At 49.0% G+C, this 27,800-nt stretch overlaps 3 protein-coding genes across 4 annotated transcripts in view; 2 read left to right on the top strand and 1 right to left on the bottom strand.

The window, feature by feature from the left end:
- ero1b (endoplasmic reticulum oxidoreductase 1 beta) overlaps positions 1-13,258 on the top strand; it is a 35,524-nt gene extending 22,266 nt beyond the window's left edge. Inside the window, exon 17 of the transcript XR_005893933.1 lies at positions 13,220-13,258. The gene's annotated coding sequence lies outside the window, so the exon portion shown is untranslated. The remainder of the gene's footprint in view (positions 1-13,219) is intronic.
- Positions 111-18,413, top strand: LOC121180182 (nidogen-1-like). Its single transcript, XM_041035377.1, has 20 exons — positions 111-358; positions 6,064-6,366; positions 7,122-7,351; positions 7,507-8,207; positions 8,307-8,447; positions 8,785-9,036; positions 9,153-9,353; positions 9,445-9,678; positions 11,444-11,581; positions 12,254-12,382; positions 13,049-13,192; positions 13,298-13,426; positions 14,722-14,964; positions 15,075-15,247; positions 16,231-16,357; positions 16,449-16,620; positions 16,917-17,074; positions 17,161-17,284; positions 17,605-17,717; positions 18,278-18,413. The coding sequence occupies exons 1-20, from the start codon at positions 152-154 to the stop codon at positions 18,394-18,396; spliced, it is 4,038 nt and encodes a 1,345-aa protein (XP_040891311.1). The 5' UTR covers positions 111-151; the 3' UTR covers positions 18,397-18,413.
- A 3,105-nt stretch (positions 18,414-21,518) lies between these two features.
- On the bottom strand, positions 21,519-27,784 carry tbce (tubulin folding cofactor E). Of its 2 annotated transcripts, none has more exons than XM_041035421.1 (17): positions 27,665-27,784; positions 27,303-27,426; positions 26,895-26,979; positions 26,621-26,785; positions 26,440-26,525; positions 26,165-26,264; positions 25,886-25,988; positions 25,594-25,670; positions 25,393-25,485; positions 25,187-25,251; positions 24,827-24,891; positions 23,469-23,621; positions 23,164-23,302; positions 22,767-22,835; positions 22,587-22,646; positions 22,316-22,407; positions 21,519-22,066 (listed from the first exon to the last, which is right to left on the bottom strand). In XM_041035421.1, exons 2-17 carry the CDS (start codon positions 27,415-27,417, stop codon positions 21,971-21,973), a joined length of 1,563 nt encoding a protein of 520 aa, XP_040891355.1. In that variant the 5' UTR covers positions 27,418-27,426; positions 27,665-27,784; the 3' UTR covers positions 21,519-21,970. The 2 variants fall into 2 exon arrangements, with proteins under 2 accessions (XP_040891355.1, XP_040891356.1); XM_041035422.1 differs by having other exon boundaries at positions 27,739-27,757.
- Between the last annotated feature and the right edge of the window lie 16 nt (positions 27,785-27,800).

Here is a 27,800-nt window from a genome sequence, read left to right as displayed (position 1 = left end):
CTCGCTCATCCCGCTCCTTCTCCTTCAGTCCGCCGCTGTGCGCCGCCCCTTCGGCAGCTCGTGTTGGCCGCTTTGCTCGCCTCCTCCCCGGCTTCTTTTCATTGTGGAACGCCGCTGGTCTGACTGCGTCTGTGGAGCATCAGGGAGAAAGATGGGTCCCGGGTCCCGGAGCTGGTCGTGGGTCTGGTGCTGCTTGCTGAGCCTGGGTGTTTTGACCCGGGCTCTGGAGCTGGAGGAGCTGTTTGAGTTCGGAGAAGAAGCCGGAGACCAGCAGCTGTCGCCGGGCTCGGACTCCAGCACCGCGCTGCCCCTGAACGCATCACTGTTCTTCTTCGATGAAACCTTCGACAGAGTTTACGTGAGTTTAACATCCAGCTGATGTTTGTTCAGCGGGACGGAGGCTGAGTTTAATCACGAAGTTCATTCATCAGAGGAGAAGAAAAGCTGAGCAGTCAGAGAGAGAGAGAGAGAGAGAGCGGCACAAAGAATGAGTAAAACTCCAAACTCCCTCATTTCTGTCACAAAGTTTATTAACTTCACTTTAAAAGTTCAAAACTAAAAACTTTTCAAATATTACGAATCAATTCAATATTTCAGAAGTAAAATAATCTCAAATCCAGCTTAAAGTGACTGAAATTCAAATGAAGTTCGCAGTGAAACTCGGTCCTGGAGGTTTGTGAAGATCTGCTGCTGCTTTGTCTGCGAGTCATTCACAAAGAAAAAGTAATGAGACAACGGACATTTATCAAAGTGTCAAACGTTTGGTCTTTAAATGAAGGCAGTGTGAATGTCCATCAAAGTGAGGTGTAAGTGTGCGGGACAGTCAGTAAGATGAGTCAAAGTTAAATCCCCACGTGTTAAACCTGAACCTGAACCTAAATCTGAGCCTGAGTCCGGGATTAAACCCGTTTTAGATTAACGGCTGTGTCTGAAGACAAGTTGAGTTTTTTTCTTAGTGATGTTTCTGTAGGTTTCCCTCCTCTTCACTCTGACTTTTACTTAATCATCGTTTATTGATCCTCCTGATCGATCTGATCGATCTGTTCGGTGTCCTCTTCACTTTCAGTCACTTTGTCTTCTCTCTGTTTGTTGACGTGTGATAAGGTTTTTCTCGCTGATGTGCATCAGCCTAACATGAGTCCTCCTCACTGTCTGTGCCTCAGTTTCCACTTTAAAGCCTTTCAGGTCTCCAGCTCAGTGCACTTCACCGTTCATGCACAGTTCACTTCAGCTGCTTTCAGTTTCTCGCACTGCAGCTCAGATTTCCAGCTCCGTCTTCTGCACTGTGAAGTTTTCAGCTGCTGTCAGTGTTTTCAGTTTTTGAACTCAGTGCTTGCGCTTTGTGTTCGGTCTGATCGGTTACAGCTCAGCTCAGTCCTCACCTCACTCCTCACCTCACTCCTCAGCTCACTCCTCACCTCACTCCTCAGCTCACTCCTCACCTCACTCCTCAGCTCACTCCTCAGCTCAGTCCTCAGCTCACTCCTCAGCTCACTCCTCACCTCACTCCTCAGCTCACTCCTCAGCTCACTCCTCACCTCACTCCTCAGCTCACTCCTCAGCTCACTCCTCAGCTCAGTCCTCAGCTCACTCCTCAGCTCACTCCTCAGCTCAGTCCTCACCTCACTCCTCAGCTCACTCCTCAGCTCACTCCTCAGCTCAGTCCTCACCTCACTCCTCAGCTCACTCCTCACCTCACTCCTCAGCTCAGTCCTCACCTCACTCCTCACCTCACTCCTCAGCTCACTCCTCACCTCACTCCTCAGCTCACTCCTCAGCTCAGTCCTCACCTCACTCCTCAGCTCACTCCTCATCTCACTCCTCAGCTCACTCCTCACCTCACTCCTCACCTCACTCCTCACCTCACTCCTCAGCTCACTCCTCAGCTCAGCTCTCTCTCTGTGAGGATTTCACTTCCCCTCAAAGCTCAGACTGCACTTCAGCTTCCTTCAGTCCTGACACACATCAGCGTCTTTCAGCTGCTGATTTTCTGTACTGATCACGTTTGATTGATCTGATCAGTTTGTGAATTGTCTTGTGAATATAATCTGTGAGCACACTGTGTGTGTGTGTGTTTGCTCAGAGGTGTTGGATTCTCTGTTAAATATGTGAACAGATGCTGGAATGTGAGTCAATTAAAAGCCAACACAGATAAACCTTTTATCAGCCGACACACACACACACACGTGCGCGCACGTGCGCGCACACACACGCACACACGCTGCATTCCTCGGGTCATGTGACAGCTAATCCTGATTGGAGCATCTACACTCGGTGTTAAACTCAGATCTGCTTCTGCTGAACAGTAAAACGAAACGCTCCTTTTCTTTGTTTTGTTTTTTAATTGTCTTCAGTCCACGTCGGTTTTATTGTCTTGAGGAACAAAAGAAGAAAATACTTGAGTCTAAACTTGTCTTTGAACAAAGCTGGTGTCCTGCAGGACAGAGACGGGTTCTGTCTCAGGGCCTGTGCTGTGCAGAGTAGACTGTAGTTCCTCCTGTTTACAGAGTGAAGACAGTAACAGGAAGTTGGACTGATGCTGTATCAGACCTTTGTCTTTCCTCCACGTTTTTGAGTAATTCGCTGCTGAACTGTCTCAGCGCCCTGATTCGTCCGCGTCCACTGTTTTTTCTTCCCTGTTCCAGTCACTGCACCATTTGTTTTCCATCCCCCTGTTAAAACAACAGGGTTCAGACCACACAGACCTCGGTGTCTCTGCAGGAAGTGGACGGGACTCGGTGAAGGTCTCGCTCCGGTCGCGTTCGTGTTGCACGTTATTTCTGATGCCGCGGGCCGAACTCGTTTAATTGGGAGCAGACATGGAATCAGTTGTGTTGTTGGAGGATCAGTCGGTGTCTGGCAGCGTTCATCTGGACTGGGCTCACACACAGGACGGGACATGTACGGATGTTGTGTCCTGTTGGTTTTACCCCACGAACAGAGACGTCGGTCCGTGTTTCAGTTGAATCTGTTTGTCCAGTGTTTTGTTTTTCTGCATTACTGTTTGAATCAGGAAGCTTCTCACTGAAGAACCAATGGGCTCAGAGCTGAGAGCCACGGACAGGGGACAGGGGACAGGAGACAGAGGAGAAGAGACGGACTAACTTTAGTGTTTTAATGAGATTATAGATTAATGTCAGACCGAAGTGTAGATAACTCAGATTTAGATTTTTCTTCTTCCTGTTCTTTATTTTCTTTATCATGTAAAACACTCTGAATTTCCATGTGTGGAACGTTTTGTATAAAAAGGAGATTTTCAGAGTACAACGTCAGACTGGCAGCTGTCAGTGTCTCTCAGTCTTTGCTGGATTTTCCTGCTGTGAAGATCTTAGTTGGTTCCTGTGGGGCTGTAGTCTATGAAGGACCCACCCCCCCTTTCAAGTGTCTGTAACTACCCCCAACCCCCCCCCCCCCCCCCCCTTCCCAGAATGACTGGCATCCTGTTGCCTCCCCAGTAATTATCGGTCCCTCAGTGAAGCTCCCGCAGATTTCCTTTACATTCGAAGCAGCTTCAGGATCGAAAGCTCTCCTGGCTCGGCTCCAGTTCTCGCTGCTGCAGAGGTTTTTCCCCGTCGTGCACTCGATCTCTGACAGGAAGTGCAGCGTCCTCGTGGGGCTGGCACATCTGGAACGTATAGATGCGAGACATCTGTCCTCCAAAACCAGATGGCAGCCCTCAGAGTGTTTCCTGCCTCCGCTGTTCTCACACTGATAATGATGATCTCAGGGGTCGGACATGTGTGATGTCAGCGACGATCTGGCAAGTTTCCACTGAGGAGTACGTATGATTTCACTGCTGCTTCCAACAGAACATGTGTTATTACATGTTGAACCTGGTCATTAACTGCTCACACACATGTAGCAGATAAGTCCAACATCACAAAACACGAGAGAGAGAGAGAGAGAGAGAGAGAGAGAGAGAGAGAGAGAGTGTTTCAGTCCACCAATCAGGGGCTGACTCTCAGTCACCGCTGTTTAAACACTGCAGAAGAAGAAGATGAGCTGGTTCATGTTTAACTTGCTCAGGTGTTCTGGGTGTGTTTGGGTGAGCAGGTGCTGTTTCACACTGAAGTTCTGAAAAGGTACAGACGGGTCTTGAAGCCCGACAGACGGATGCAGCTTCGTCTAAATTATTATCTTTGGTTTCTGGTGGATGTTGGACGAGTCTTTGGCAGCGTGGAGCTCGTCTCAGCGCAGAGCAGCTGTTCGGTGTCTCGGCCTCTGACAGTGTTTAGGATGAACTGAGATAAGACGCAGGAGTTTATGTCCGGAGCTGCTGACGCGTTCGAGGCCTGAGTCAAACATCAGCAGCAGCACTTGTGTCCTCCGCCCACAGCGGACACAGCATGTCTCACAGTAAACACATCTCACAGCAGGTTGCTGGTTCTTTACTGAGGGAGACCTGAGTTTGAACAGGATGGAAACTTTCAGTCGGTTGTTCCTGATTTGACTGATGATCCACCGCTCAGATGAAGTTCACCTCCTGACGCCTCAGAGTAAATGTAGAAAACTTCTTTTCACACAAATGAACCGAACATGTGCTGAGGGACGGTTTCTGTGCTGCGGGACAGTCGGACAGGACACATTGTGTTTTAGTGGAGCTTCCTAACCATCGTGTATGTGTTTGAGACTCCAGCCTGTGCTGAGGCCAGTCGATGGTTGTGTGTGTGTGTGTGTGTGTGTGTGTGTGTGTGTGTGTTATTTAGTTCTGTGGTCTGAACCGAGAGGCCCCCTGAGCTGAACATTAATCATTTGAATATGTGAGGCATTCTGGGAAACACAGTCCCATAATCCCTTTGTAAATAATAATAACTGCGGCTCAGTGTGAGTGAGTTCACTGATCTGAGGTCAGAGCTGCAGGAATGACCTCTCATTCCTCTTAGCCCCACCCCCTCAGGTAGCTGCTCGGAGTGATTGACAGGACACAGCCCCGCCCTGTAGGACAGGTACCCAGACTCTGCGGGCCGCAGGTCTGTGTGCGTCAAATACATTTGCTTCAGTTTGATGAAACACAGTGTATGTGTGCGCTTTGTAAAACACCAGAACCAAGGCCAGTGTTCGAGAGGCAGGGCCCTTATCATCTCTGCTGATACTGGCATGTTGTTGTCCTGTTACTGGGACAGAAGGTGAAGCTGTTTTGTCTCGTCCTCGTCCTTTGCCTCAGACAGAGAGGACACAGTGAGGTTACGCTCCACGGTCACAGTCGACAGAGCTCTGGGCTCAGACTGTAACTGTGGCATGTGTTCAGTTTAAGGCGGATTTGAGTTAATGAGGTTAAAGAGATTCTTTTCTTCTGAGTGAAGTGGAAGTTACTGAGGAGAATTCCTGTGGACAGACACGACTGGAGATGGGTCTGTGAACAGCAGCTGACCTTCAGTCGCTCCTCGTTCTATCAACATCCAGATGAACAAATCACATCTGCGTCCTCTTCTCTTCTTTTCCAATATCTTTATTCCCTCATGGTCTCGGCCCGTAGCCGTTTACACCTCGTCCACAATAATCCCAAAGTCCTCCGGACCACAGAGGCTCGTTCCTGCCACCTGAAAAACTAAATCCACCACCTACATATTTTTTCATTAATACTTCATGTTCAGGACTCGTTGTCTCAGAATTATTAGAATAACTAAGACAGAATAAAAAAATTATCTCATAAACACGGGGATGTTTCTCTGAGTTGTGAAATAACAAGTCGTAGTTAAAAACAGACCTCAGGAAAACCATCACCCGCTAACACACTGAGCTTAATGGGGACTCTTTTAACAACAATAATCTGTCTCTAATAATCTCTAATTATAATGTAGAGTGATGCTAAGTCACAGGTGTGGGATAAGTCATAATTATGAGAAAAGAATGTTTGAGTTAGACGAGGTTTTGTGCAATGAAGACAAAGTCTTAGACTGAACCTCTGGTTGACGGGACACATCAGAGAAACTGTCCCTGTCTGAGGAAACTAAGCTGCATACACGTGACAAACACGTCAGGAACTGTTCTGCAGTTTGTTGTCACGCGTGCAGAAAGACCCTTCATTAACAGATAAACCCATAAACCTACCTCCTGTTCCAGATTAACACTAACGGGTTTGTGGCTGTTGCCGAGCCTCCGGCTGAGAGGGAGTACCTGGGGAACATGCCTGCCAGTTTCAAAATGATCGCCGCCCTGCTGGGAGACCTGGACAACAGTGACGGCCGGGGGAAGGTCTTCTTCAGGCAGGACAGCAGCCCGGACGTACGGAGTCGAGCCAGTGAGCACATCAGGCGGGCTTTCCCCAGAGACGAAGTAGTGGAGCCCCCCAGTGTCCTCATCGTCACCTGGGTGAACATGGCGGCCCAGGGGACGTCTGGACGAGGGGACGGACTGGACGCTAAGGTGAGCCATGTTGGATTTTCATGACACAAACAGAGGATGGTTTGTTTCATATCAAATGTCTGTGAAAAATTTCATCACTGTCCATCCAGGTGTTGACATGTCTCAACATGTCTGGATGGAGACAGACTGACCACCTGGACACTCAGTGAGAGTCTGTGTCCTGGATCAGACTTTTTCTTTGTAGTATGGCCCCAGACCTCCAGCTTTGGTCGGGCTCTTCTTTGCACTAAAAACCTCTTTTCATACAGGACATGTCTCTTCTACTCCTGTAGGTCTTCCTGGTCCTCCAGGACCACAGCGCAGCTGGTTTTCTTCCCAGTCTGTCTAATCATGCACTGGTTTAGGTTGAGTGTCGGTTTCCACATCCACGTCTCAACTTCTGTATTTAGAAATAGAAACAAAGACATGGTGGTTTAACACGAAGGAGGTATTTACTGGCCTAACTAACATTAGCCGCAGTGACTGCATCAAGCTAGCACACCACTGACAGAGACACAGAGGTTACATCAGTGAAGAAGCCAACCCTGAAACTGTCCAATTAACAGACACTTTCCTCCATAACATGACCATCTTCTTCCAAAGATCAGAAACTCTCTGGGTGAAGTGTCAGGACTGAAACGGTTTTCTGATGGCCAGTGGCACAACGCTGCACCTTCTATATCTTTGTAAATCACTACCAGCCAGCGTAGAAAATCAGAACTGTGCCACCCGAGGACCAGAACTGCTGCTCCACAACATCTCATTTGTACTTTCAGAGAAACACCTTCCAGCTGGTTGTGGCCTCCATGGAGTCGTCCTCCTGTGCCATCCTCTTGTACCCTAGAGATGGCCTGCAGTTCCTTTCCACATCCGTTGGGGGTGAGAGTAAGGTCCTGGAGGCTGGCTTCAATGAAGGACTTGTGCAGGGCTGGTTCTGGAACACCAAACAGGGGACGTACTTCCGAACCACCACCGACGACGAGGCCTCCATTGGGGAACTTACTGAGTATGAATCCAGTGCCTCTGGTTGACAGTTGGTGATGTTTGTTTTGTGCTTGAAAATATAAAATACACAAAATGTAATGATGTAATGAGACCAGCCACTTTCTACAAGTGTCCTTCCATTGACACTGACGCTTCTTCCTTCCTGTGTCCAACCAGAAAGACGAACTGTGGACAAAAAGGAGTTTGGGTGTATGAGATCGGTGCCTCGCCATTCTTTGTCGCCATCCTACCAGGAATGGTCCAAAGCCTTCCTGGGGAGGAGGAGACTACCACCGAACCTCCCGTGACCATGTTGCCAAGGCAGCCCGATGAGCAACAGGAGGTGGACTTCTCAACCTACGAAATCCAGACAACGATGACAACTGAAGCAGCACCATTAGAACAAGAGGAGTTTCCCGCTGAAACTCCCACAGAGTACCAACCCGTTTACCCAGAAGCCAAGATGGTCACACCAGAATATCCCAGACCACAGCCTGACGAGCCAGAGGCTGAGACAGTTACACCAGGGTATACCAAACCGAAGACTGAAGAGCTGGATTATGAGGAACCACGCCAGTTTAGGCCGGAATACCCAGAATCTGAGACGGTCACACCAACATACGCCAGCCCTGAAAGGGTTCAACCAACATACCCTGACCAAACCGAGACCAGATACCCCATCTCTGAGCCTTTGGAACCAAGACACGCCGTCACTGAACCCAGTGAACGGAGATATTCTCCAGACCAATCAAGGTACCCTGACCCTGATCCAGTCCAAACACAATACGCCAACCCAGTCCAACCAGTGCCACCCCATTCCCAGCCCCAGCACCCCCAGATTGTTGTGGTGGATGAAGATGAAGATCTGAACGTGAATGGTAAATCACTAATGCTCTAAACTTCTGTGCTTGATGTCAACAGGCAGTTTATTTTCACTGAGGCTGAGCTGATTGGTGCGTTCTTCACTTCTTTCACAGTGTTTGGGTACAATCTGGAGACCTGTGCCCACCACAGGCACAAGTGCTCGGCTTTTGCTGACTGCCGGGATTACAGCAACGGGTACTGCTGTCACTGTAGGCCTGGTTTCTATGGTAATGGGAAGGACTGCATTGCAGAAGGTGAGAAGCATTTTGGGTGATAACGTAACCAAAGGCAGATTGTATCTGCCGTACATTTCCTGTGGCCCAATCAAAAAACAAAGACTGGAGATAAGAATTCAAACTAACTTCTCCCATGGTGCATCTCATTAACCCTTCATATTTATCCTGTAACCCGTGGGAGGGGTCCTGATCCCCAGGTTCAGAATCACTACAAAGACAAGCAGCAGTTCTTCACACCTGAAACACTGGCACTGGAGAATATTTGACGTGTACTTTACTCACTGCTCTGTTAGTGGCTGTTTAAGTAGAACTACACAACTTCTGTACTAATTATCAAATCTTTGTTGATTTCCAGGAAAACCACAGAGGATGAATGGAAAGGTGAATGGCCGAGTGTTTGTGGGAAACTCGCCTTCACCCACGGTGCTCAGTAACAACGACTTGCACTCATACGTGGTGGCCAATGATGGACGGGCCTACGTGGCCATCAGCAACATCCCTGACAGCGTGGGCCCCTCCCTTCAACCGCTGTCCTCCCTGGGAGGCGTCATTGGCTGGGCCTTCGCCCTGGAGCAGCCGGGCTACCAGAACGGCTTCAGTCTAATTGGTGAAGAGACAAGTTGTTGATTGTTGTGCTAATTGCCGTCTATCTATCAAAGTAGATGAAATACAAACACATGGGTTAATGTGTCTCTGGCGGTGTTTTCTCTCACATCCATGCAGGTGGCGTGTTTTCCCGGCAGACCGAGGTGATCTTCCAGCCTGGAAATGAGCGTCTGAGCATCAAGCAGCAGTTTAAAGGAATCGACGAACACGACCACCTGGTGGTGAGCACGGAGCTGGAGGGACATGTGCCCGCCATCCCGCTGGGATCCTCCGTCCAGATCAACCCATACAAAGAGATCTACCAGTACGACAGGAACTGTAAGAACGATTAACGACTGGAACTAAAACCAATTTGGTGCAGCAGAGTTCTGCTGCGCTGGGGTATTCATTCTGCTTCCTGTCCTTCCAGTGATCACTTCCTCCTCCAACCGCGACTACACCATCACTTCCCCTGACGGCTCTGTCCAGACCAGAAGCTACCAGTGGCGTCAGACTGTCACCTTCCAGAGCTGCCCACACGACGAGGCCGCCGAGGCAGCACCAGCCACCCAGCAGCTCAGCGTGGATCAGATCTTTGTGATGTTCGACGCCAGCAACCATCTAATCCGCTACGCCATGAGCAACAAGATCGGCTCCGTCCACAGTGAGTTCAAACAGCTCTGCAGGCCTGAAATGGATGAAACTTTATTTAAAAATGGGGCAGGATGTAGAGCCTCAGGAGGTCTGGATGAATTCTCCCCAAAGAGAAACAGGCCTGATCTAAATGACTGAATCTCATTAATAAGAGGAAACTGTCTAAAATATAAAAAACATTAAGCCAATATAAAAACATTAAGCCTTAACATCACGTCAAACTTTTGACTTTTAGTGCTGCTTTGACGAGCTGATCAGTGGATTAGTCGATTCTGAGATACTGTATGAAGATTTCTGTCACGGTAAACTGAATGTCTTTGGACAAGACAAGATGTTTGGACCTGGGACGGACATTTTTCTGACATTTTATCCACCAAAGAATTAAGAAGCTTTCACCAATCGATAATGAGGAGGCGTTTTGTGCGTCCCGTCGTCCGTCAGGTCAGAGTAAAGAGGTTTGTTGTGACTCAGAGGAATGCTCTGGAACGAGCCTCCTTTAGTGCCTCGCTGGTGTTTGCAGTGGGACATCAAAGAAAGATAAACAGTAATCTGTTGGTAGGGGCTATATTTCCTCAGCTGTAAGCTGCAGAGGCTGTGAGAGCGTTGGCAGGGGGTAAAGGTCAGTGGAAAAGGTCATGGAGATACCAGCCTCAGGCCACAGTGGGGAGGAGATCCGGGGGGAAGGGCACCGGGACAATCTTCTTTTTTTTTTTTGTAAATGAAAGGGAGGGTTAAAGGTAACAGCACAGGTGGGGGCTGTTGACGCGATGCTCGGGCGCTCACAGTTACACAAGCAAACACAGCTCAGCTGGAGTCTGATGGCAAAAGGTGGAACATCTGGGTCGCGTTTCCTGTGAGGAGGAAACCTCAAACATGGAGCTCCAACGTTCAGCTGCATGATGGGAACAAGAAGACGCCGACTACATGGTTCCTGCTCGTCGAGCCTCTTTACTCTGCCTGAATCACAACAGCTGAAACGATCTCGGTTTTCTCGGTTAATCATTTGTTCCATGAAACATGAGAGAACAGTGAAGAATGTTGACACTGTCCCACAGCAGAGTGGGACGTCCTCTTATGTCTGGTTTATTCTGACCAAAAATATTCAGTTAAACTACAGTGGAAAACCAGGAAGACACTGTTTGCTCCAACAGTTTGTTGGTTAAACTAAACGGTGTATTTGGAGACGTGGCGTTGGGCGTAGGGAACGTGTGATGGAGGATTCTTTTGTTATTCATTGAAATGTAAAAAAAAGATTAAGATTTTAAAGGTGAAATTTTGTGGACAGGTTATTTTCTGTGGAGACTTGTGTGATGTTGCTGTTGATAGCAACAGGAAGCAGCAGCGGGACAGAACAGTTTCAGCAGGTCAGACACTGAGCGGACGGGACTTTCAGAGCGGAGACGTGAGTTTAAACTGCCTGAGCTGTCGTCAGACGCCGTGTTTGTTTCTGGGTCTGAAATCCACATCAGCACATTCGAGAACAGGCAGCTCTGTCCTCCCAAAGTACTGGTTCCAGTTGGGTCTGAGCGTAATCCCAACTAACTGCACCACACGAAGCCAAACCAGAGGTTGTCACGGGTCCAGAATGTTGGTCTGCTCAGGTCAGGATCTTTACCACAGGGTTTGTGGGTCAGAGGGAGAAGGTTCAGACATGTGGCATCACAGGGACTGAGACAGACTCAGGCCACGTTTGTTCACACCTGGTTCACTTACGTGTGGAGTTTGTGGTGTGTCTCATTTTCTTTCTGACGTGTTTTTGTTTTTCTTTCGGACAGGCAGTCTCCCAGAGCAGAATCCGTGTTTCACCGGCCGACACGGCTGTGACATCAACGCCGTGTGCAGACCAGGTGAAGGTCTCCAGTTCACCTGCGAATGTGCTGCTGGTTTCGCCGGAGACGGACGCTACTGCCACGGTAACACAACCTCACACCTCAGAGTCTCACGTGTGGGAAGTGGTGAAGTTCATGGTGAAAAATAAACGTGTGTATTTGGATCATAAATAAATAAATGAAATTTCAAACAGAAAACATGAAATGTGCAGCAGCACGAACAGAACTCAGTTCAGGTCCAACCGACGTCAGTACGTCACTGACCTCAGATTTTACTGTTTCAGGATAAAAACAGTTTGTTTTCCAGAATTTTATTCTTTGCAGAGTAAACAGCTTTTAGAAAACTACGCACTCTTGTCTCATTGTATGTAAAACACTAGTTTACCACCACTTATATTACTATGGCCCTGCTTTGAGACTCAAGGCGCCACTTACTGTCCAGTAAGTGGCGCCTTGTTTGTTCTGTCAAACTTCTCCTGCAGAGGTCGAGAAATGAACGTTCACACCCAAAGTGTTTCAGTCAGATTTTTTTTGTCAGTGACTGAAAATAAAAAACGGAGTTTTCCTTTAATGTGAAGTCTGAGATTTACACGATGTTTAATGTGAAATGAACATTGAACGGAAATGGTCCGACTTTCCTCTCTGCCTCCGGTGTTTCTACATATTTAGATGATTCTTCCACGATCACTCGTCAGCGGCTTTTACAGTAATATAACTTCCAGAAATCCTTCAGAACATGTTGGTGTGTTTCTTCAGATATTGACGAGTGCAGGGAGACTCCCCGGGTCTGTGGACCCGACGCCGTCTGCAGCAATCAGCCCGGAACCTTCCGCTGTGAGTGTCTGAGCGGCTTCGTGTTCGCCAGCGATGGACGGACCTGCATCGGTATGTTTACGTGTGTGTGTGTGTGTGTGTGTGTGTGTGTGTGTGTGTGTGTGTGTGTGTGTGTGTGTGTGTGTGTGTGTGTTGACAGCTGTGAGTGTGTAGTTCCTGTGTGTGACTTTGTTTGAACAGTGCCTTGTTGCACACACAGATGTTATAAACTCCGCCAAGAGACATAAACAATAAAGTTTCTGTGGGACTGTGAAAGTTTAGAAACATCTGGTGTTTCATGCTTTACCATTAAAGACGTTTCACACAGAATTACAGAAACACAAAGCAACACATTCAGTCATTTTTACACAGGTTTGTCTCTAATGATCAAAGCATTGTGGGAAAACTGTTTGTGCTCTGTGCATCGGTCCTCACTCATTCACACCTCCGCGGATCCGACCAATCACTGCGTGAGGAAAGTTACGAACCTGCCGGAGGAATCTGAGTTTCCCCAAAACCCACGAGTCTCACGCGCCCGTGGACAGAGAATCAGAAACCAGTGGAAATGAACCTCGTGGTTCTGATTTAAGCAGAATTCATTTTTTCTCCAGTAACAAAAATCAGATCATGTATTAAAGACATTAAAGGTTTTTGTTAAATTTCCCGCCACGGTGACACGTGACTCCCGCGGTTCCCCGTGTCCTCTGTGTGTCTCATGCTTTCTGTCCGGTCCTGCAGCGGAGAACCGTCCGGTGGATCACTGCCAGAGAGGAAGTCACGACTGTGACGTTCCTGAGAGAGCCGTGTGCAGCTACACCGGAGGCTCGGCCTACGTCTGCTCCTGCCTGCCGGGCTTTGTGGGTGACGGCCGGGCGTGTCGGGGTGAGTTCACGGGGTTGGGTTGATCAGCTGTGTGTGTGTGTGTGTGTGTGTGTGTGTGTGTGTGTGTTATGACTCCATCCTTGTGGTTTGTGTTTGTCTGCTCAGACGTAGACGAGTGTCAGCAGGATCGATGCCACCGCGACGCCTTCTGCTCCAACACGCATGGCTCCTACACCTGCCAGTGTCGTCCTGGTTTCCATGGCGACGGATTCCAGTGCAGTCCCGTGTCCTCAGGTACGTCAGGGACGTCAGACTCCTCCGTACCTGCTCAAACCACCTGGGCGGGAGAAATGCGGGGTGAAGTGAAAGGGTTAAAACATGTAACATCAGATTCTCCTGTTTGCGTTTGGCTGTTTAAGTTTCAGACGTGCGTGTGCGTGCGTGCGTGCGTGTGTGTGTGCGTGCGGCAGCTCGTGCAGACTGAACGTGGCTCCACAGACATTCAGAGACTAATGGAAGCTGGAAACTCTGCAGAGTATAAACATTTCTGTTTGTAAGGTGTCGGAGCTGAAGGCTGAGACCAGGTGAAGGACGCGGTTTATCAGAGCGTCAGCAGATTTCACGTCAGACCAAACAAACACACGATGACGCACAGCTGCGTGCACAGGTCTGTTCAGGGTCATGAACCATAACCATGACAACCTGAGGATACCTGAGTTTGTTTTCACACCTTTGCTTTGTTCAAACTGTTGCGCTGAGATTTTACTGAAGTCGATTCTTCTGCGTCCCGACCTGATTTTTCACATTCAGACGCTGTTCACTGATTTTACGCCTCTGGCTTTTTGTGTCTGGTGTGTTGTTGTTGTTGTTGTTGTTGTTGTTGTTGTCTGTCGGTGGTTTGGCGTCGGCCCAGAGCTGCAGACTCCCTCAGTGATTCCAGGTGTCAGCCGCTGGGAGCTGAGAGCTAATTACAGCTTCGCTCCTCTGCTCCAGAGTTTTGTCATATTTCCATCCTCTTTATGAGCAGCCTGGCCTCTGAAAGGCATCATTTACTGTCCCCTGTCAAAACTTGTCACAGCGTCTCTTACTGTAAGCAGCTCTGTCTGTCTTTGATCTTCGCCCCTCTCTCAGGGTCGTCTTGTTGTTTTCGTGGTTTGTCTTTGGCTGATTGTCGGGAGCGGCCGTGGGTCTGTGAGGACACTGTCTCTGAGACAGGGCTGTTATGGCTGGTTCGTCTCGCAGATAGCAGATACCCTGGAGGATGAGAGTGTGAAGAGAGCGCAGGCTCTTCCAGATGTGGCCGTGGCCCCTGCATGTGACCGCAGAGATGAAGGGCCTCTGTGGTTCTGTCCACAGCTCACACACGTTCATCTGCAGCTGCCACGTACACGTCTCATGAGGGAGGACGTTTCACATAAAGTGAAATTAAATTAGGAGGACAGTAACAAATGCTTCGTTTATTATTATTAATATTTTATAATTAATTATTGGTTAAATTATTAACTGATCAATAACATAAAACAAGGAAAAGTCCTCACATTTGAAAAGCTGGGACCGATGTCCACATGTCCTTTCCTTCGTGTCCTCAGAGCGGGAGCAGACTCGGTGCGAGCGTCACAGGGACAGCGCCCGGGCCTCCGCCGCCTCAGCCTCCGGTCTCTTCTCCCTCTTCCGTCCCCGTCCGGCCGCGGGTCTGTACGTCCCACAGTGTGACGAACACGGAGCCTACGAGCCCACGCAGTGCCACGCCGGCATCGGACAGTGCTGGTGTGTGGACGCCAACGGTCAGGAGATCCCCAACACCCGGACCGGACCCGGCAGCACTCCTCTGTGTGAGTCCGCTCAGTCCTCTGTCTCTGTCTCTTACACTGTCCATACACAAACACTGTCCCCACTATAAAATCACAGGAACCATCAGCTGACAACTTTCCTCTGCTCACAGGTATCAACCAGGCAGTGACTCCTGCTCCGGTGGGTCCGACGCCGCGGCCGGATGTTCAGCCCGTGGCTCCGGGAACACACCTGCTGTTTGCTCAGAGCGGGAAAATCGAACACGTTCCTTTGGCCGGATACAGCATGAAGAAGGAGGAGGCCAAACCTCTGCTGCACATCCCTGTAAGACTTTAACCGGGCTGTCTGCCTGCTGTCTGCCTGCTGAGGCCGCGTTTACGTCTGCCGTCCAACACGGTGCGCTGTGTTTAAAGCTTAAGAATAAAATCTGAAGTTCAGAAGTTTAAAAAGGTCAAAGATATTTAACTTTAGTGGGAATTGTGCTTCGTGTTCTGTCCTTTTGTTGGTTTCTGGAAACAGTGACAGAGTGAGCGCTCTTTCCGTTAATGTTCTAACTCGGATCTTTGCCGCTCCGCTCGTTACTGCAGCCAACAGGTGAGGTCAGCGAGGTGGACACGTGCGCGTGAGGCTGGTTAATGTGTTTGCACGCGCTTCAGCCTGGAAACTACACTCACACAGTACTAACAGTGTGTGTTTGTTGTGTTGTGTTGTTAGCATGCTGTGTTAGCAGCTACCACACGAACGAGCTAACTCGTATCATTTAGTTTGTTTGCTAGCCGCAGTGGATTTTGCGCAGTGTACTGTTGTTTATTGTGCAGATGCTGATTTGTGTTGTATTCCAGCTTCAGGTGATTCACAGTGTGTGTTTGTAACATAGGTAAAAGCAAATAAAGTGGCGCCTCGCGCGCTTTACCGGAGTACAGGTGTTATCTGGCCTCGGGGCGCGCGCGGTGAGGGCAGCACATACGTCATCACACGAGCGTTTGGATGTCAGAGAGAGAGACACAGACAGAGCTGGGAACACGTGACAGTAATGGCCGTTGTGTAACCACACGTGTGTGTAACGTCTGCTCGTGTATGTGACGCCGCTGAACACAGCGCGCGCGTCTTACCTCAGAAACAGTCCTCGCGCTGTTCTCAGCAGAGCTCAGCAGCAGAGCTCCTCTCTCTCTGTTGTGGGGCCGGAACTCATCGGTCAGTGTCGGCGTCCTGGAGCCGCACGGGTCGCGGACACTCCGTCACTTCGGACAGAGGACTCTTGTCCCAGATGAATGAAAGCGTCTGTCTCCTCCTGTGTCTCCCCGCAGGACCGGGTGGTGATCGCCGTGGCCTACGACTGCGTGGAGAAGATGGTTTACTGGACCGACATCACCGGGCCGGCGATCAGCAAGGCCAGTCTGAGCGGCGGGGACATCGTCCCGGTCATCACTAAAGGTACCACAGACAGAGACAGACAGTTTGATGAGCACAGTGTCGGTGACTGTCAGTCAATGAGTGCGTGAACCATGTCTCCTGTCTGCTGCAGAGCTGCAGAGTCCTGAGGGCATCGCCATCGACCACGTGTCCCGTCTCCTCTTCTGGACCGACTCCATGCGAGACACCGTGGAGGTCTCCAAGCTGGACGGCAGCCAGCGCCGAGTCCTGTTCGACACCGACCTGGTCAACCCTCGACCCATCGTCACCAGCCCAGCGTACGGGTGAGTCCCAGAGAAACCAGCTCCGTATGGATCCACGTCAATAACAGAGCTGAGCTCACAGGAGCGCGAGCGCAGGTGGGGGCGTGCTCACCTGTGACGTGTCCGTGGATACAGAAATGCTGTCCTGTAAATAAGATAAATAACACGTGACTGTTTACTTTGTCTAAGGTACAGAGCTGTTCTGTAGGAGGTAAATAACTTCTGTGATCTGGAGCTGTAGAGAGAATAAAATGGGGGCGGGGCTAAAACTGGGTAGCAGCGGTTTGTTCTAACTGGTTTGGTTCTCTTGGCTTCAGGCGGCTGTACTGGGCAGACTGGAACAGAGACGGGCCGAAAATTGAGATGTCCAACATGGACGGGACAGAGCGGACCGTCCTGGTGAATGATGACCTGGGGCTTCCCAACGGTCTGACCTTTGACCCCGACAACCAGCAGCTGTGCTGGGCCGACGCAGGTGAGAAGCACCTGGTGTAAGTGACCTTCCTCAGACTCAGAGTGAAACCGTCTGTCCTCACCGCTCATTTCTTCGCCGCTCTGCAGGAACTCGTAAGGTGGAGTGTATGGATCCTCACCGGCGGCTGAGGCGGCAGATCGTGGACGGGATCCAGTACCCCTTCGCTCTGGTCTCGTTTGGAAGGAACCTGTATTACACCGACTGGAGGAGGTACAGACACAGAGACACACAGAGACACTCGTCCACACAGTGGACAGCTTCTCAGCAGTAATAACAGCTTCATCAAACGCTCCATAAAGTCTCTGCTGCTGCTTCTCTCAGAAATAAAAACCACAAACCTTCAGTCACGTTTCCATTAACAGGCTGAGTGAACTGGAAACGCAGCTATTTCGAGCTCTGCTGTTTGACTGGAACTGTCACATCAGAGTGTTCAGTGTGTTTAACGGTGGTGTTCATCAGAAGGTGGTGAAACGCCGCTGTGTGGTCTGAGCTAAATGTTTACGGGACTGTCTCTCTGGTCTGTCACACAGGGAGGCCGTGGTCGCTGTGGACCGTCACTCACTCAAAGAGACGGAAGAGTTTCTGCCGCAGAAACGGTCTCGGCTGTACGGCATCACCACGACGCCCACGCAGTGTCCACAAGGTACGACTCGTTTTCCGTCCGATGAAACGTTACAGTACATGATAGAAGCGTGGGAACTCTGCGGCGCAGTGGCCTCAGGGAAACCAGCTGTGGACATGGAGACTCACAGCTGGCTCCGAGCCCTGAACCACACAGAGACCCAGCCTCGGTGTCTGCGTCCACCTGCTGCTTCCTCTGTAACATTAACGGGTTGATGAGTTTCAGCTGCCGGTGATGAACTCCTCCTCCTCCTCCTCCTCCTCCTCACGCTGCAGCCGCACTCAGCATCTCTGTTGAACTTGGCAGCAAGTTTCTGATCTGTGAACAAAGACGACAGCGTTGGAGGGAGTTTCCACACATATGTTCCACATGTTCACAATCCCACAGGACGTTTTAAAAAGAATGGACAATAAGACAGATGTAGGTGCTGATCTGTGTCTCTGATTGGCTCTGAGCAGACATGTGATCAGTTGGGTTAGTTTCAGTGGTGATGACCCTGAACTACAGACACAGATTCCAAAGGATGTGATTTAAAGTCGCAGCCTTGCTGTTAATCACTGTTCCCTTCTCTTCCCTCTCAGCTTTTAACTACTGCGCCAACAACGGCGGCTGCTCTCACCTGTGCCTGCCGCGGCTCGGCGGGTTCACCTGCCGCTGCCCGGACGCCGCCGACGGTCGATGTGAGGAGAGAAACCTGTGAGTGGGCGGAGCGACGGCGACGCTGCGGCTGCCGGGAGAGAAAAAACTAAACTAAACAAAAACACGCTTATCTGGGTTTTAGCGTTTTCTACTTTTCTTACTTGAATTGAACTTTTCTCCGGTGATTTCAGAGTTTTACGTGTTTTTGGCCTTTGAAAGCTTTTCAGACCTCACTGTGTTTATGATGTCACACTTCAGGTGAGACCCTACTTCCTGTTACTGCTGAGTTCAGATCTGCTTTCTGATCCTTTCGAGCAGCACGTGATCAGGTTCTGACTGATGAACTTCAGGTTTTGTTTTTCGTATTTTTGATGTAAAACTCGCTGATTTCTTACAGACGTCTGAAAGAAAAACGTGAGAAACAATCAGTTATTATTCTAGTGAAGTTTCTGAAAATGAAAACGTAGTTTCAGATAAAAACCACTTCGATCTGTCGTGTGCAGTTAAAAATGAAGAATCTCCCCCAGGTTTCCTGACTCCACAGATCTCAGATCAGCTGAACAATCAGCTGAACAACAGTGAAACTGGGGAGATTAATGAAGCTGAATAAGGTTTTTCATTGGGAAATAAATTATTCTGTATTTCATCATCCTATATGATTAAATTACAGCAGTGTTTTCTGAGCATGCTCAGTAAGTTTAGTGAGGGCTGAAAAACTTTAATACGAGATTTACTCTGTGCTGAAGCTCAGTGGATTTTTATATGAACGTGTAAATAATTACCTGATACAGACGTTACTCTCTGATGATTTTTAATTATTTTTTTTAAATGGTGCTGATGTTAGCCTGAGATCTACCTGATGATGACGACTGAAGGTGTGTGCAGGTTGTCGGGCTGTATGTGCGTCTCATGTAAACATTTACATTCAGGACCTGCATCAAATTCAAATTTAAATGCCATTAATTGTTAAATCTTAATTTGATTATTTCCTATATTTTTTGATCCAAACAGAAACGGCACTTTGCTGCAGCAGTACTGAATTTAGAAGCTGATATAAATCTCACTGTTTTACTTTTTTCATAAATTGTCCTAAAACATTTTCTTGTGAGCAAGAACCTCTGGTCTGTACCTGACCCTTCACTGTCCCTGTGACTGTATCACCACGGTGCCGCCATCTTTGTTTGCATCACACGGCTTGTGAAGCAGGTCAGAGCCTGACTGGAATCCCAGGTTTTCATGTATGAAATCTGAAAGCAGTGACACAGAGCAGCAATCATTGATCAGCCAATCAACAGAAAACTAATCAGCAACTGTTTCTTTGACAATCAGTTAATCATTTGCAGTTTTTAGCTTCTCAGACGTGAAGGTCTGACGCTGTTCTTTGTCACCACAGTAAATACCTTTGGATTTTGTGCTGTTGAGCATTTTCCTGTCATTTTAGAGACAAAACAATGGATCATTTGACTGAATAGCCGTTAGCTCCGGCCCTGTACTGAGTAAATGATGCAGGTTAGAGGAACGTTGGCTTTGGGAAACTCAGCTCAGGTTTTTTTTGTTGTTAACTGAAAACCCATCAGGGAGGCTCAGTCCAGCAGGACAGCAACACGACACTGACCAAAGCAAACACTGAGTGAAACGGCTTTTTAAAATTACTGCTGGAGAAGCTTCAGACACAATATTGTGCCTTATGTTAAGCCTCAATAAAACTTTTTTAAATACATCAGTCTGCTGTGTTTCATGGTGAGTGAATCCTCCACATCAGAGAGCAGCAGAGTCAGAGGCAGCACAGCTCTGTTCCACTGAAATCACTGAGAGCCACACTCACCCTCTGCAGCCTGTGAGGTGAGGTGGCCCCTGGCTCCTCCATCATGGAGGACAGCTGCAGACATGTTGGATTCACCGCTGGTGCAGTGGAGTCAAACAGAGACACAGAGTTAAGGACAGAGACGTCCTGAGGAAAACATCCTGAGACACGTCCTCCATGGTCCTGAGGGAACTGAACAGAAAGCAGGATTATTCCTGTGCTAACGTCCTCTTTCATATCCTATCAGTTCTGTTACATGTATATAGGGAAAGTTAATCGGTCCAGTTTCCTGATTCGATTCCCAATCGATTATTGAGTTTCCATATGACAACAGTAACCCAAACACACCATAAACGTATTGCACCGTTAAAATCAGTCAGCTGCTGAATTACTCAGCTTCTGTTTTACTGAGAAATATCTCACAGCACAGCACAGACACAGTAGACAGCTTAACTCGTTGTAGGTGTAGTCTACAACGAGTGTAGGGTCGCGGCGGAGATGGAGCCGATCCTAGCTGACGATAGGGCGAGAGGCGGGGTTCACCGTGGAGAGACAGACAGACAGACACAGAGACAGACAGACAGACAGACAGACAGACCAATGTAAAGTAGCCAGTTAACCTAATGTGCGTGTGTTTGGGACTGTGGGAGGAAGCCGGAGTACCCGGAGCAAACCCACGCAGGCAGCAGCTGCTGCAGTTTAAAGTGTTTTTACTCACCAGAGGTAAAAGCCTCCTCTCTGCAGTCAGTACCTGACACAGCAGACAGACCTGCAGGATTCATGGCAGAAACACAGGAGGTCTGCACAGAGAACACGTTATCATCTGAACCCACTCACTGATCTGACACTTCACAACACATGCTGTGATCTCACACACGTTCGTGAGGACCCTCACTCTAACTCTAACTCTAACTCTAGCCCAAACCCAAACCTAAACCCAGAACCCTAAAACCAAGTCTTACCCCTCAAACAGGTGTGTCAGAAAGTGAGGACCTGCAAAATGTTACGTCAGTGGTTCAAACTTCATAGTGCACAGAGACACAGGACTGGACATACACTGCTGCCCTCTGGTGGTCTCAGTGTTCACCTGCACACAGATGTGATTGAGCTGATGATACTCCACATGTATTAACTTCAGCTTTGTAGAACTTTTTAACCACAAAGAAAAAAAATATTTATGGAAAAATATTCTAAACTCAAGCTTCTCTTACTTGTTTTTTCCCCAGAGTTTCTGACTGTATCTCAGCCTTCTTCAGCAGAGGGAAGTCGATAAAGATCGGGACACGTAGTAAAACTGCTGAGTCGAGGAAACATCTTCATTTTTTTTTGTGCTGGGTTAAATGAAATGACCAGAAACCAACTGTATGATAATACTGGTCTGAAACGGTTTATTACACATTAACAGTTGTAACGTGTCTAAGCTGAAATGTGAACAGGGAGTTTCCACAGATTATCCAGCTCAGTGTGAACCCACCAACTCAAACTGTTCCATCTCAAACCAAAGGATCAGCATTAACAAAACAAGGCTGACACGTCTGTTTATTTCTTAAATCCTTGAACTTGTTTCTGCAGGTGTACAGCTGAGCTTGTGACTCTGTGATGACTATAAATAGAATCCATAAAGGAAGTGGAGCGTTGCCGTGTATTATTCTGAACAGTGATTTTCTCCGTGTGTCATCAGATCCAGTCTGAGAGTCACTGTTGGAAAATCCACCTCTCAGTGTGAGTCCGTGCGTCCTCTCCAACAGGGACAGAGGTGGACGGCGTCCACAGTCTGCTGCTGGATCTCAGTCTAACACAGAAGTAGCTGAAGCTTCTGTCCTGGTCCAGGTCAGGACCAGCGGACCAGCACCTGGTCTCCATCCTCTATGGAGTAAAACTGTAGAGTCTTCAGGTCGCTGTCAATCTCAAACTCTGTCCCCACCATCTAGAGAGAACATAACATTTTACCCATCAACAGAGAGCACGAGGACAAAGGACAAATGCACGTCCAATCAGCTGAGTCAGACCAGGAGGAGGGACACTGTGTCACCTTGAGTCCTCAGAAACCACTGCAGCAGCCGGACTGATCCAATGTTGTTTAAAGGCTGAAGTTCTACTGTATAAATACATCACAGTGTTTACTGAGGGTCCATTTATCATAGTGTGAGTGCAGCGGTGTGTGAGCAGCTGTTACCTTGGGGCTGGTGTAGCTGAGCTTCAGATCTGCAGCAGGAACCTTCAGCAGCCTGTACAGGAGCCCCTTCACCTTCTGAACCACCATGGTAGCTGCAGAACAGAGCACACGCTCTTTAACTCAGCTGAGAAGGATTTCCACACCCTGCTCAGTGAACAGACTCAGACCCACAGTGCATTTCCAGCTCAGGGCAGCAAACATGGTGAAGCTGTGAGATTATTATCCTGAGACTGTTCAGTCTGAGTCAAATCAGCTGTTTCTGCTGTTTCACCTGGAATTTTCTTCTCAATCGGCGTCCGATCGGCATCATCCGGAAACACAAAGGTGATCTCTGGTGAGGGGAGACAAGGACAGTGTTACCTGCTGTGGTTTTACTCTGCACAGTTTGTTTATCCGTGTCCTGTGTATATCAGCCAATCAGAGACCAGGAAGCAGAAAGAGCTGAACTCACTCAACAGCTGATTTTTCAGAGCAAACGGCTCCGGCTTCTTCAGCTCTCCTTCCTCTGGAGCTCCGTGCTCTGAAAAACAGAACGAGACGATGTTCATCAGCGGCCTCAGCACTGACTGATCATCTGTCAGTCATTTAACAGTGACTCTGTTCGTTTGTGTTCTGAGAAAACTAAAATAACTGAGTCTTTCTTTGGCCTCCTGAACTTTGGCTCTCTGCTGCCGGAGCTTCAGTGCTGAGTTTGAAAGCAGCAGAAAATGAGACTGAATTTTGTGAAAAGCCCTGCAGGTCATGGAGAACGTGTCTGTTGCAGTTTCCTGTAGCTGCCACTAGATGTCAGTACAGTCACTGATCAGCCATGTGAGCTGCGACCTGCTGTGGGTGTGAGTGAGACTTACTGTGGATGAGGCTCTGGTAGCGGGGGTGCCGACAGGTGAACTGGGCGCTGGGCTGGCTCCGCCCACCTGCCTTCAACCACTCCAATCCAAACATCTTAATGTAGTCAAGCTCCGCCCCCCTCCTCTCCTCGGGGTGTATCTGATGGAAACCATGGCAACGGGTCAGCTTGAGCGCGCGCGCTCTTACACACACACCCACCGCACGCACGCACGCACGCACGCACCCACACAAACACACACACAGAGACACACACAGAGACACACACAGAGACACACACAGAGACACACACACAGGCTGATCTCACCTCGCAGCTGTTGAGGACGACCAGTTGTCCCAGTTTGGCGATCAGCATCTGATTGGCTGTTTTGGGGTTTCCATCGCTGCTCACCAGTTTGTTACCGCGACACGAAAACTGAACCAAACTGGGAAGTTTAGCCAGCTCGTCCACCACACACCACTGAGAGAGAGAGAGAGAGAGAGAGAGGGAGAGAGAGGGAGAGAGAGGGAGAGAGAGGGAGAGAGAGGGAGAGAGGGAGAGAGAGAGGGAGAGAGAGAGAGAGAGAGAGTGAGAGAGAGCGAGAGAGAGCGAGAGAGCGAGAGGGCGAGAGAGAGCGAGAGAGAGCGAGAGAGAGAGAGAGCGAGAGAGAGCGAGAGAGAGGGAGAGAGCGAGAGGGCGAGAGAGAGCGAGAGAGAGAGAGAGAGAGCGAGAGAGAGAGCGAGAGAGAGAGAGAGAGAGAGACAGACAGATGTAATGAAGTGACTTTACGCTGCCATGCTTTGATTTTGAACGCATCTTGTTTAGTTGTCGACAGCAGAGAGAACACGTCCGTGTCCCTTTAACCTCGTGTTGCTCAGCACTGTCCAGAGAACATGTCCGTCGCTTCAGGATGTGAACACACGACCTGAGTTTATTACACGTGGAAAATCCAGCTGTGATTATGACATCACAATAAAAAAAAAGCTTTTAACATCACAAACAAACCTTTGAAATAAAAGATCAAAAGGATCAGAGACAGCGAATGTTTCGTGTCTGATCCAGGGCTGAACGGTTTTAGGAAAAGATTCATTTTTCTTTTTTTTCTGATTTGATTGACGATTTTCTTCTGAAAACTAAAGTTAAGAACTGATTTCAGATGTGTTTATGAAGCAGAAACACGCAGGAACTTTCTATAAAGTCACTGAGCAGCAGCAGTTACTCACCGGAACTTCTCCGTCATACAAACACCTGCGGTGATTCTTCAGGTGCTCGTGTCTCCGCTGGATGCTGCAGCTTCAGGTGTTGCACAGTACCTGTTTCTGCTGCTCGTCTGCGGCCTCAGAGCAGAAACGCTCCCAAATGAGCGACGAGCTGTTTTTACTGGGGATTAAACGCCGTCACTCCGCTTCTGCTGCAGCTGAAGCCGTTTGACTAATGAAGCAGCAGGTGGAGCAGGTGATGCTGATTGCGTTAGCCTGACCTGTGCACGCGCAGCACGGCAGGTATGTGTGAAACAGCGGACACAGCAGATCCTGGGTCAGTCGGGAGCACTGCAAAAACCCGCGGCTTTGGCGATCACGTGATCGCTTTGTGTGAAATCGCAGTTTGATCAGAAACCGATGAATCGATCAGTCCTAGTTCGATCTGCTTGTTGTGTTTGTGTTTGCGCTGGAACACACACTCACCTCTGTGATGTTGTTGTGGTCCAGGCTGAGAGTCTTCAGTGCTGGAAACATGGATGTGTTTGATCCTACACAGCAAAGATTCAACATTTAAACTGGACGATCGACAGTTTCACACCAACACATCACAACGTCTCTGACATGATGTGTGAGAAATCAGAAGAGCTTCACTGGTCAAACTGGGATGAGGTTACATCTGAAAATCAAACTGCTGAACGTATGTAAAGCTAACATGTTTATTTTCTGCTTTTCCTTTTGTTTCCTCTGCGTTTGGTCTTTGGAAAAAACTCAGTAATCTGTGGTTTTTATGAGCGTCAAATAAATAAACTTCATCATCATCATCATCATCATCATCATCATTACCAGGAGCAGCGTCATCAAACTGAATGACAGACAGTCCGGTCCTGGACAAGTTCAGCTGCTCCAGTCTGAAATCAAACAGCACAGAACAGTTCATTTCACCACACACACACACACACAGACACACACCGACACACACCCACACAGACACCCACACACACACACACACCACACACACACACACACACACACACTGCTGTGGACAGTACCTGGGCAGAGCAGATATACTGAGCACGCTGTCCTGCACTAAAGGGTTAGAGGACAGGCTGAGACTCCTCACTGACTGCAGCAGCCCCTCCGGCCTTAAACAGATCAAACACATCAGAGGTTCAGGACTCGGTGTCCGGGCCACGACTGAGGACACGAACACACCAGGTCCAGTCTGAAGGTCAGGTAAACGAGGACGTCACCTCTGCAGCTCTGTGATGTTGTTCTCCTCCACACAGAGATCCTCCAGCTGTGGCCACATGGGGGCGCACTCCAGGATCTGAGCAGAGACCAGCAGAGACAGAAGAAGGTGTTCAGAGAAATCAGTATAAAAAATATATACATACATTACTATAGATATATAATATAAATATATTTGACAAACTTTTCCTGTGACAGTGGAGATAAGTCAGCGTGAAAGGATCTCTAAACTGATCCTGATGATGATGATGTGTGTTGTATATTGTGTGTGGTGTTGTGTACAGAGTTGTGTACCTGTGCCCAGGTGAGGTCACAGCTGTTGAGTGCGAGGACTTTGAGGCTGCAGAAAGCCTGGCAGTGAGCCGCGGGGTCAGAGGGCAAACTCAGTCTGTTGGAGCTAAATGATAAAACAGGGTGAAATGTTCAGTGACAGGAGAACGTGTACACACACACACACACACACACACACACACACACACACACACACACACACACACGCATGCACACACGCATGCACACACACACACACACACACACACACACACACGCACACACTCGTCCGTCCATCCGCACCTGAGCTGAAGTCCCTCCAGTCTGTCCAGCTGCTGGGTGATGGCGGCCACGTCCTCCCAGCGGGACAGCAGAGTCCCACTCAGGTCCAACCACTGGACGTCTGATTGCAGCTGTTAAGGTGTCACTGAGCACAAAGACATTCATGCTACCAACAACCAACCAGCTATCACAGCCAGCCCGTTACCAGGGGAACGATTACTGTTCCAGGCCAGGTCATCACCCGAGCGACAGGACACAGAGTGAGACGAGGCCTGAGTGTCTCCTCAGAAAGATACTGGGTGTTGTCCTCCTGATTTCTCCGTCGTCTCCGGGGCCGTTCACGTCCCTGCGGCTCAGTAACACTGATGGAAGACTCTCAAAACTACAGACAGAAAAACAACACGCTGACTTGTTTCATGACGTCAGACGCAGCTCTCACAGACCATCATGCATTTCTTCCCCCTAACAGCATCGCACCTGCGCTCCTTGATGGTTCCCCACTTCAGCTTCTTGGAGGAGATGGAGATCTCCTCACTCAGCACCTCCTCTGTGTCAACCTGGTACACCTGTCGCACAGCGGTCAGGTAGTCCACTCCGAAGCTCACCTTCGCTGGGCGGACGAAGGAGCCTCCTGTTGTGTGTCTGAGAGAGAAGAGAGAAAACTATCAGAGACACAACATCCACCTGTCAGACATAAAACACCGTGAACTCATACATTTCTCCGTGTGGCTCCATGTGGTCAGAGGAGTACCTGCACGTAAAGTAACGGACTCCTTCGTGGCTGCCGCCATGTTTGCCTCTGTCGGGGTTATCCCACTCCACGCCGAGCCACAGCCCTGAACACACAGCACAAACATCGGGTTACTTTTCGTGTGTGAGTGTGAGCCTGCGATCTAACCCATCACACAGCAAGTAAACACTAAGTTTTACCAAAGCTTCAAACAGTCAAAATAAATAAAGACAGTTCGCCATCAGTCTCAACCTGGCTGTTTCCTTTAATGCCACATTCTCTCCACACCAACGACTGTCCAGCAAACATGACTGACCTCTGGACACAGACCCACAGCAGACTGGTCTGTATCCGCTGAATCTAAACAGGTGGAACAATGAGACGGTGGATGATTAAACTGAAATCTCCCTCTGACAAACCGGCTCTGACCTGCTGTCGGCGGCACCGGGCCCGCGTACCGCACCGTGGCTCGCTCCCCGCCGCAGGACACCCGCCTGCCCACCGCGTCCGCCGGCACCTCCGGCTCCGTCTGGTCGGCTCCCATCGAAGCGACCTGCCGAAGGAGAGCCGGAGAGACGCACGTTCAACCCGAGAAACACATTTTAGTTCCGCGGTTTACGAAGCTCCACAATCAGGTGTTAACATGAAGCCGTGTTAGTAGCGTTACGCTAATTTTACTTATTTGTACCATTAGAACTTTACGTTAGCTGAATTTATTCTTATACTAGGCCCCGGATGGTCAAGACACGAATAAAATATAAACTAATATAAAAACGGAAGTAAAGACTGACCGGTAACGTTTAAAGATGTAGCTGCTGACGCGTTTTAGCTGCTAAGCTAGCTCCCAAACCAAAACATCACGCACCGGAAGTGACCGATTTCAGCGTTGTACTCGTCTCCCACGAAATTTTCCTGAAAAAAAAACAA

Source organism: Toxotes jaculatrix, chromosome 4 (assembly GCF_017976425.1).
Source record: "Toxotes jaculatrix isolate fToxJac2 chromosome 4, fToxJac2.pri, whole genome shotgun sequence".
Taxonomy (NCBI): Eukaryota; Metazoa; Chordata; class Actinopteri; family Toxotidae; genus Toxotes; species Toxotes jaculatrix.
This window is presented reverse-complemented; position numbering and strand designations above follow the sequence as displayed.

Bases quoted from the DNA above. Each gene is read 5' to 3' on its own strand.
- LOC121180182 (XM_041035377.1), top strand. From the start codon at position 152: ATGGGTCCCGGGTCCCGGAGCTGGTCGTGGGTCTGGTGCTGCTTGCTG. The intron at 8,208-8,306 runs GTAAATCACTAA...CTTCTTTCACAG, and splicing joins TGAAGATCTGAACGTGAATG to TGTTTGGGTACAATCTGGAG. The intron at 16,358-16,448 runs GTACCACAGACA...TGTCTGCTGCAG, and splicing joins CGTCCCGGTCATCACTAAAG to AGCTGCAGAGTCCTGAGGGC.
- tbce (XM_041035421.1), bottom strand. From the start codon at position 27,417: ATGGGAGCCGACCAGACGGAGCCGGAGGTGCCGGCGGACGCGGTGGGC. The intron at 26,265-26,439 runs GTATCTTTCTGA...AGCTGCAATCAG, and splicing joins AATCAGGAGGACAACACCCA to ACGTCCAGTGGTTGGACCTG. The intron at 22,836-23,163 runs GTAAGTCTCACT...TCTGTTTTTCAG, and splicing joins CTACCAGAGCCTCATCCACA to AGCACGGAGCTCCAGAGGAA.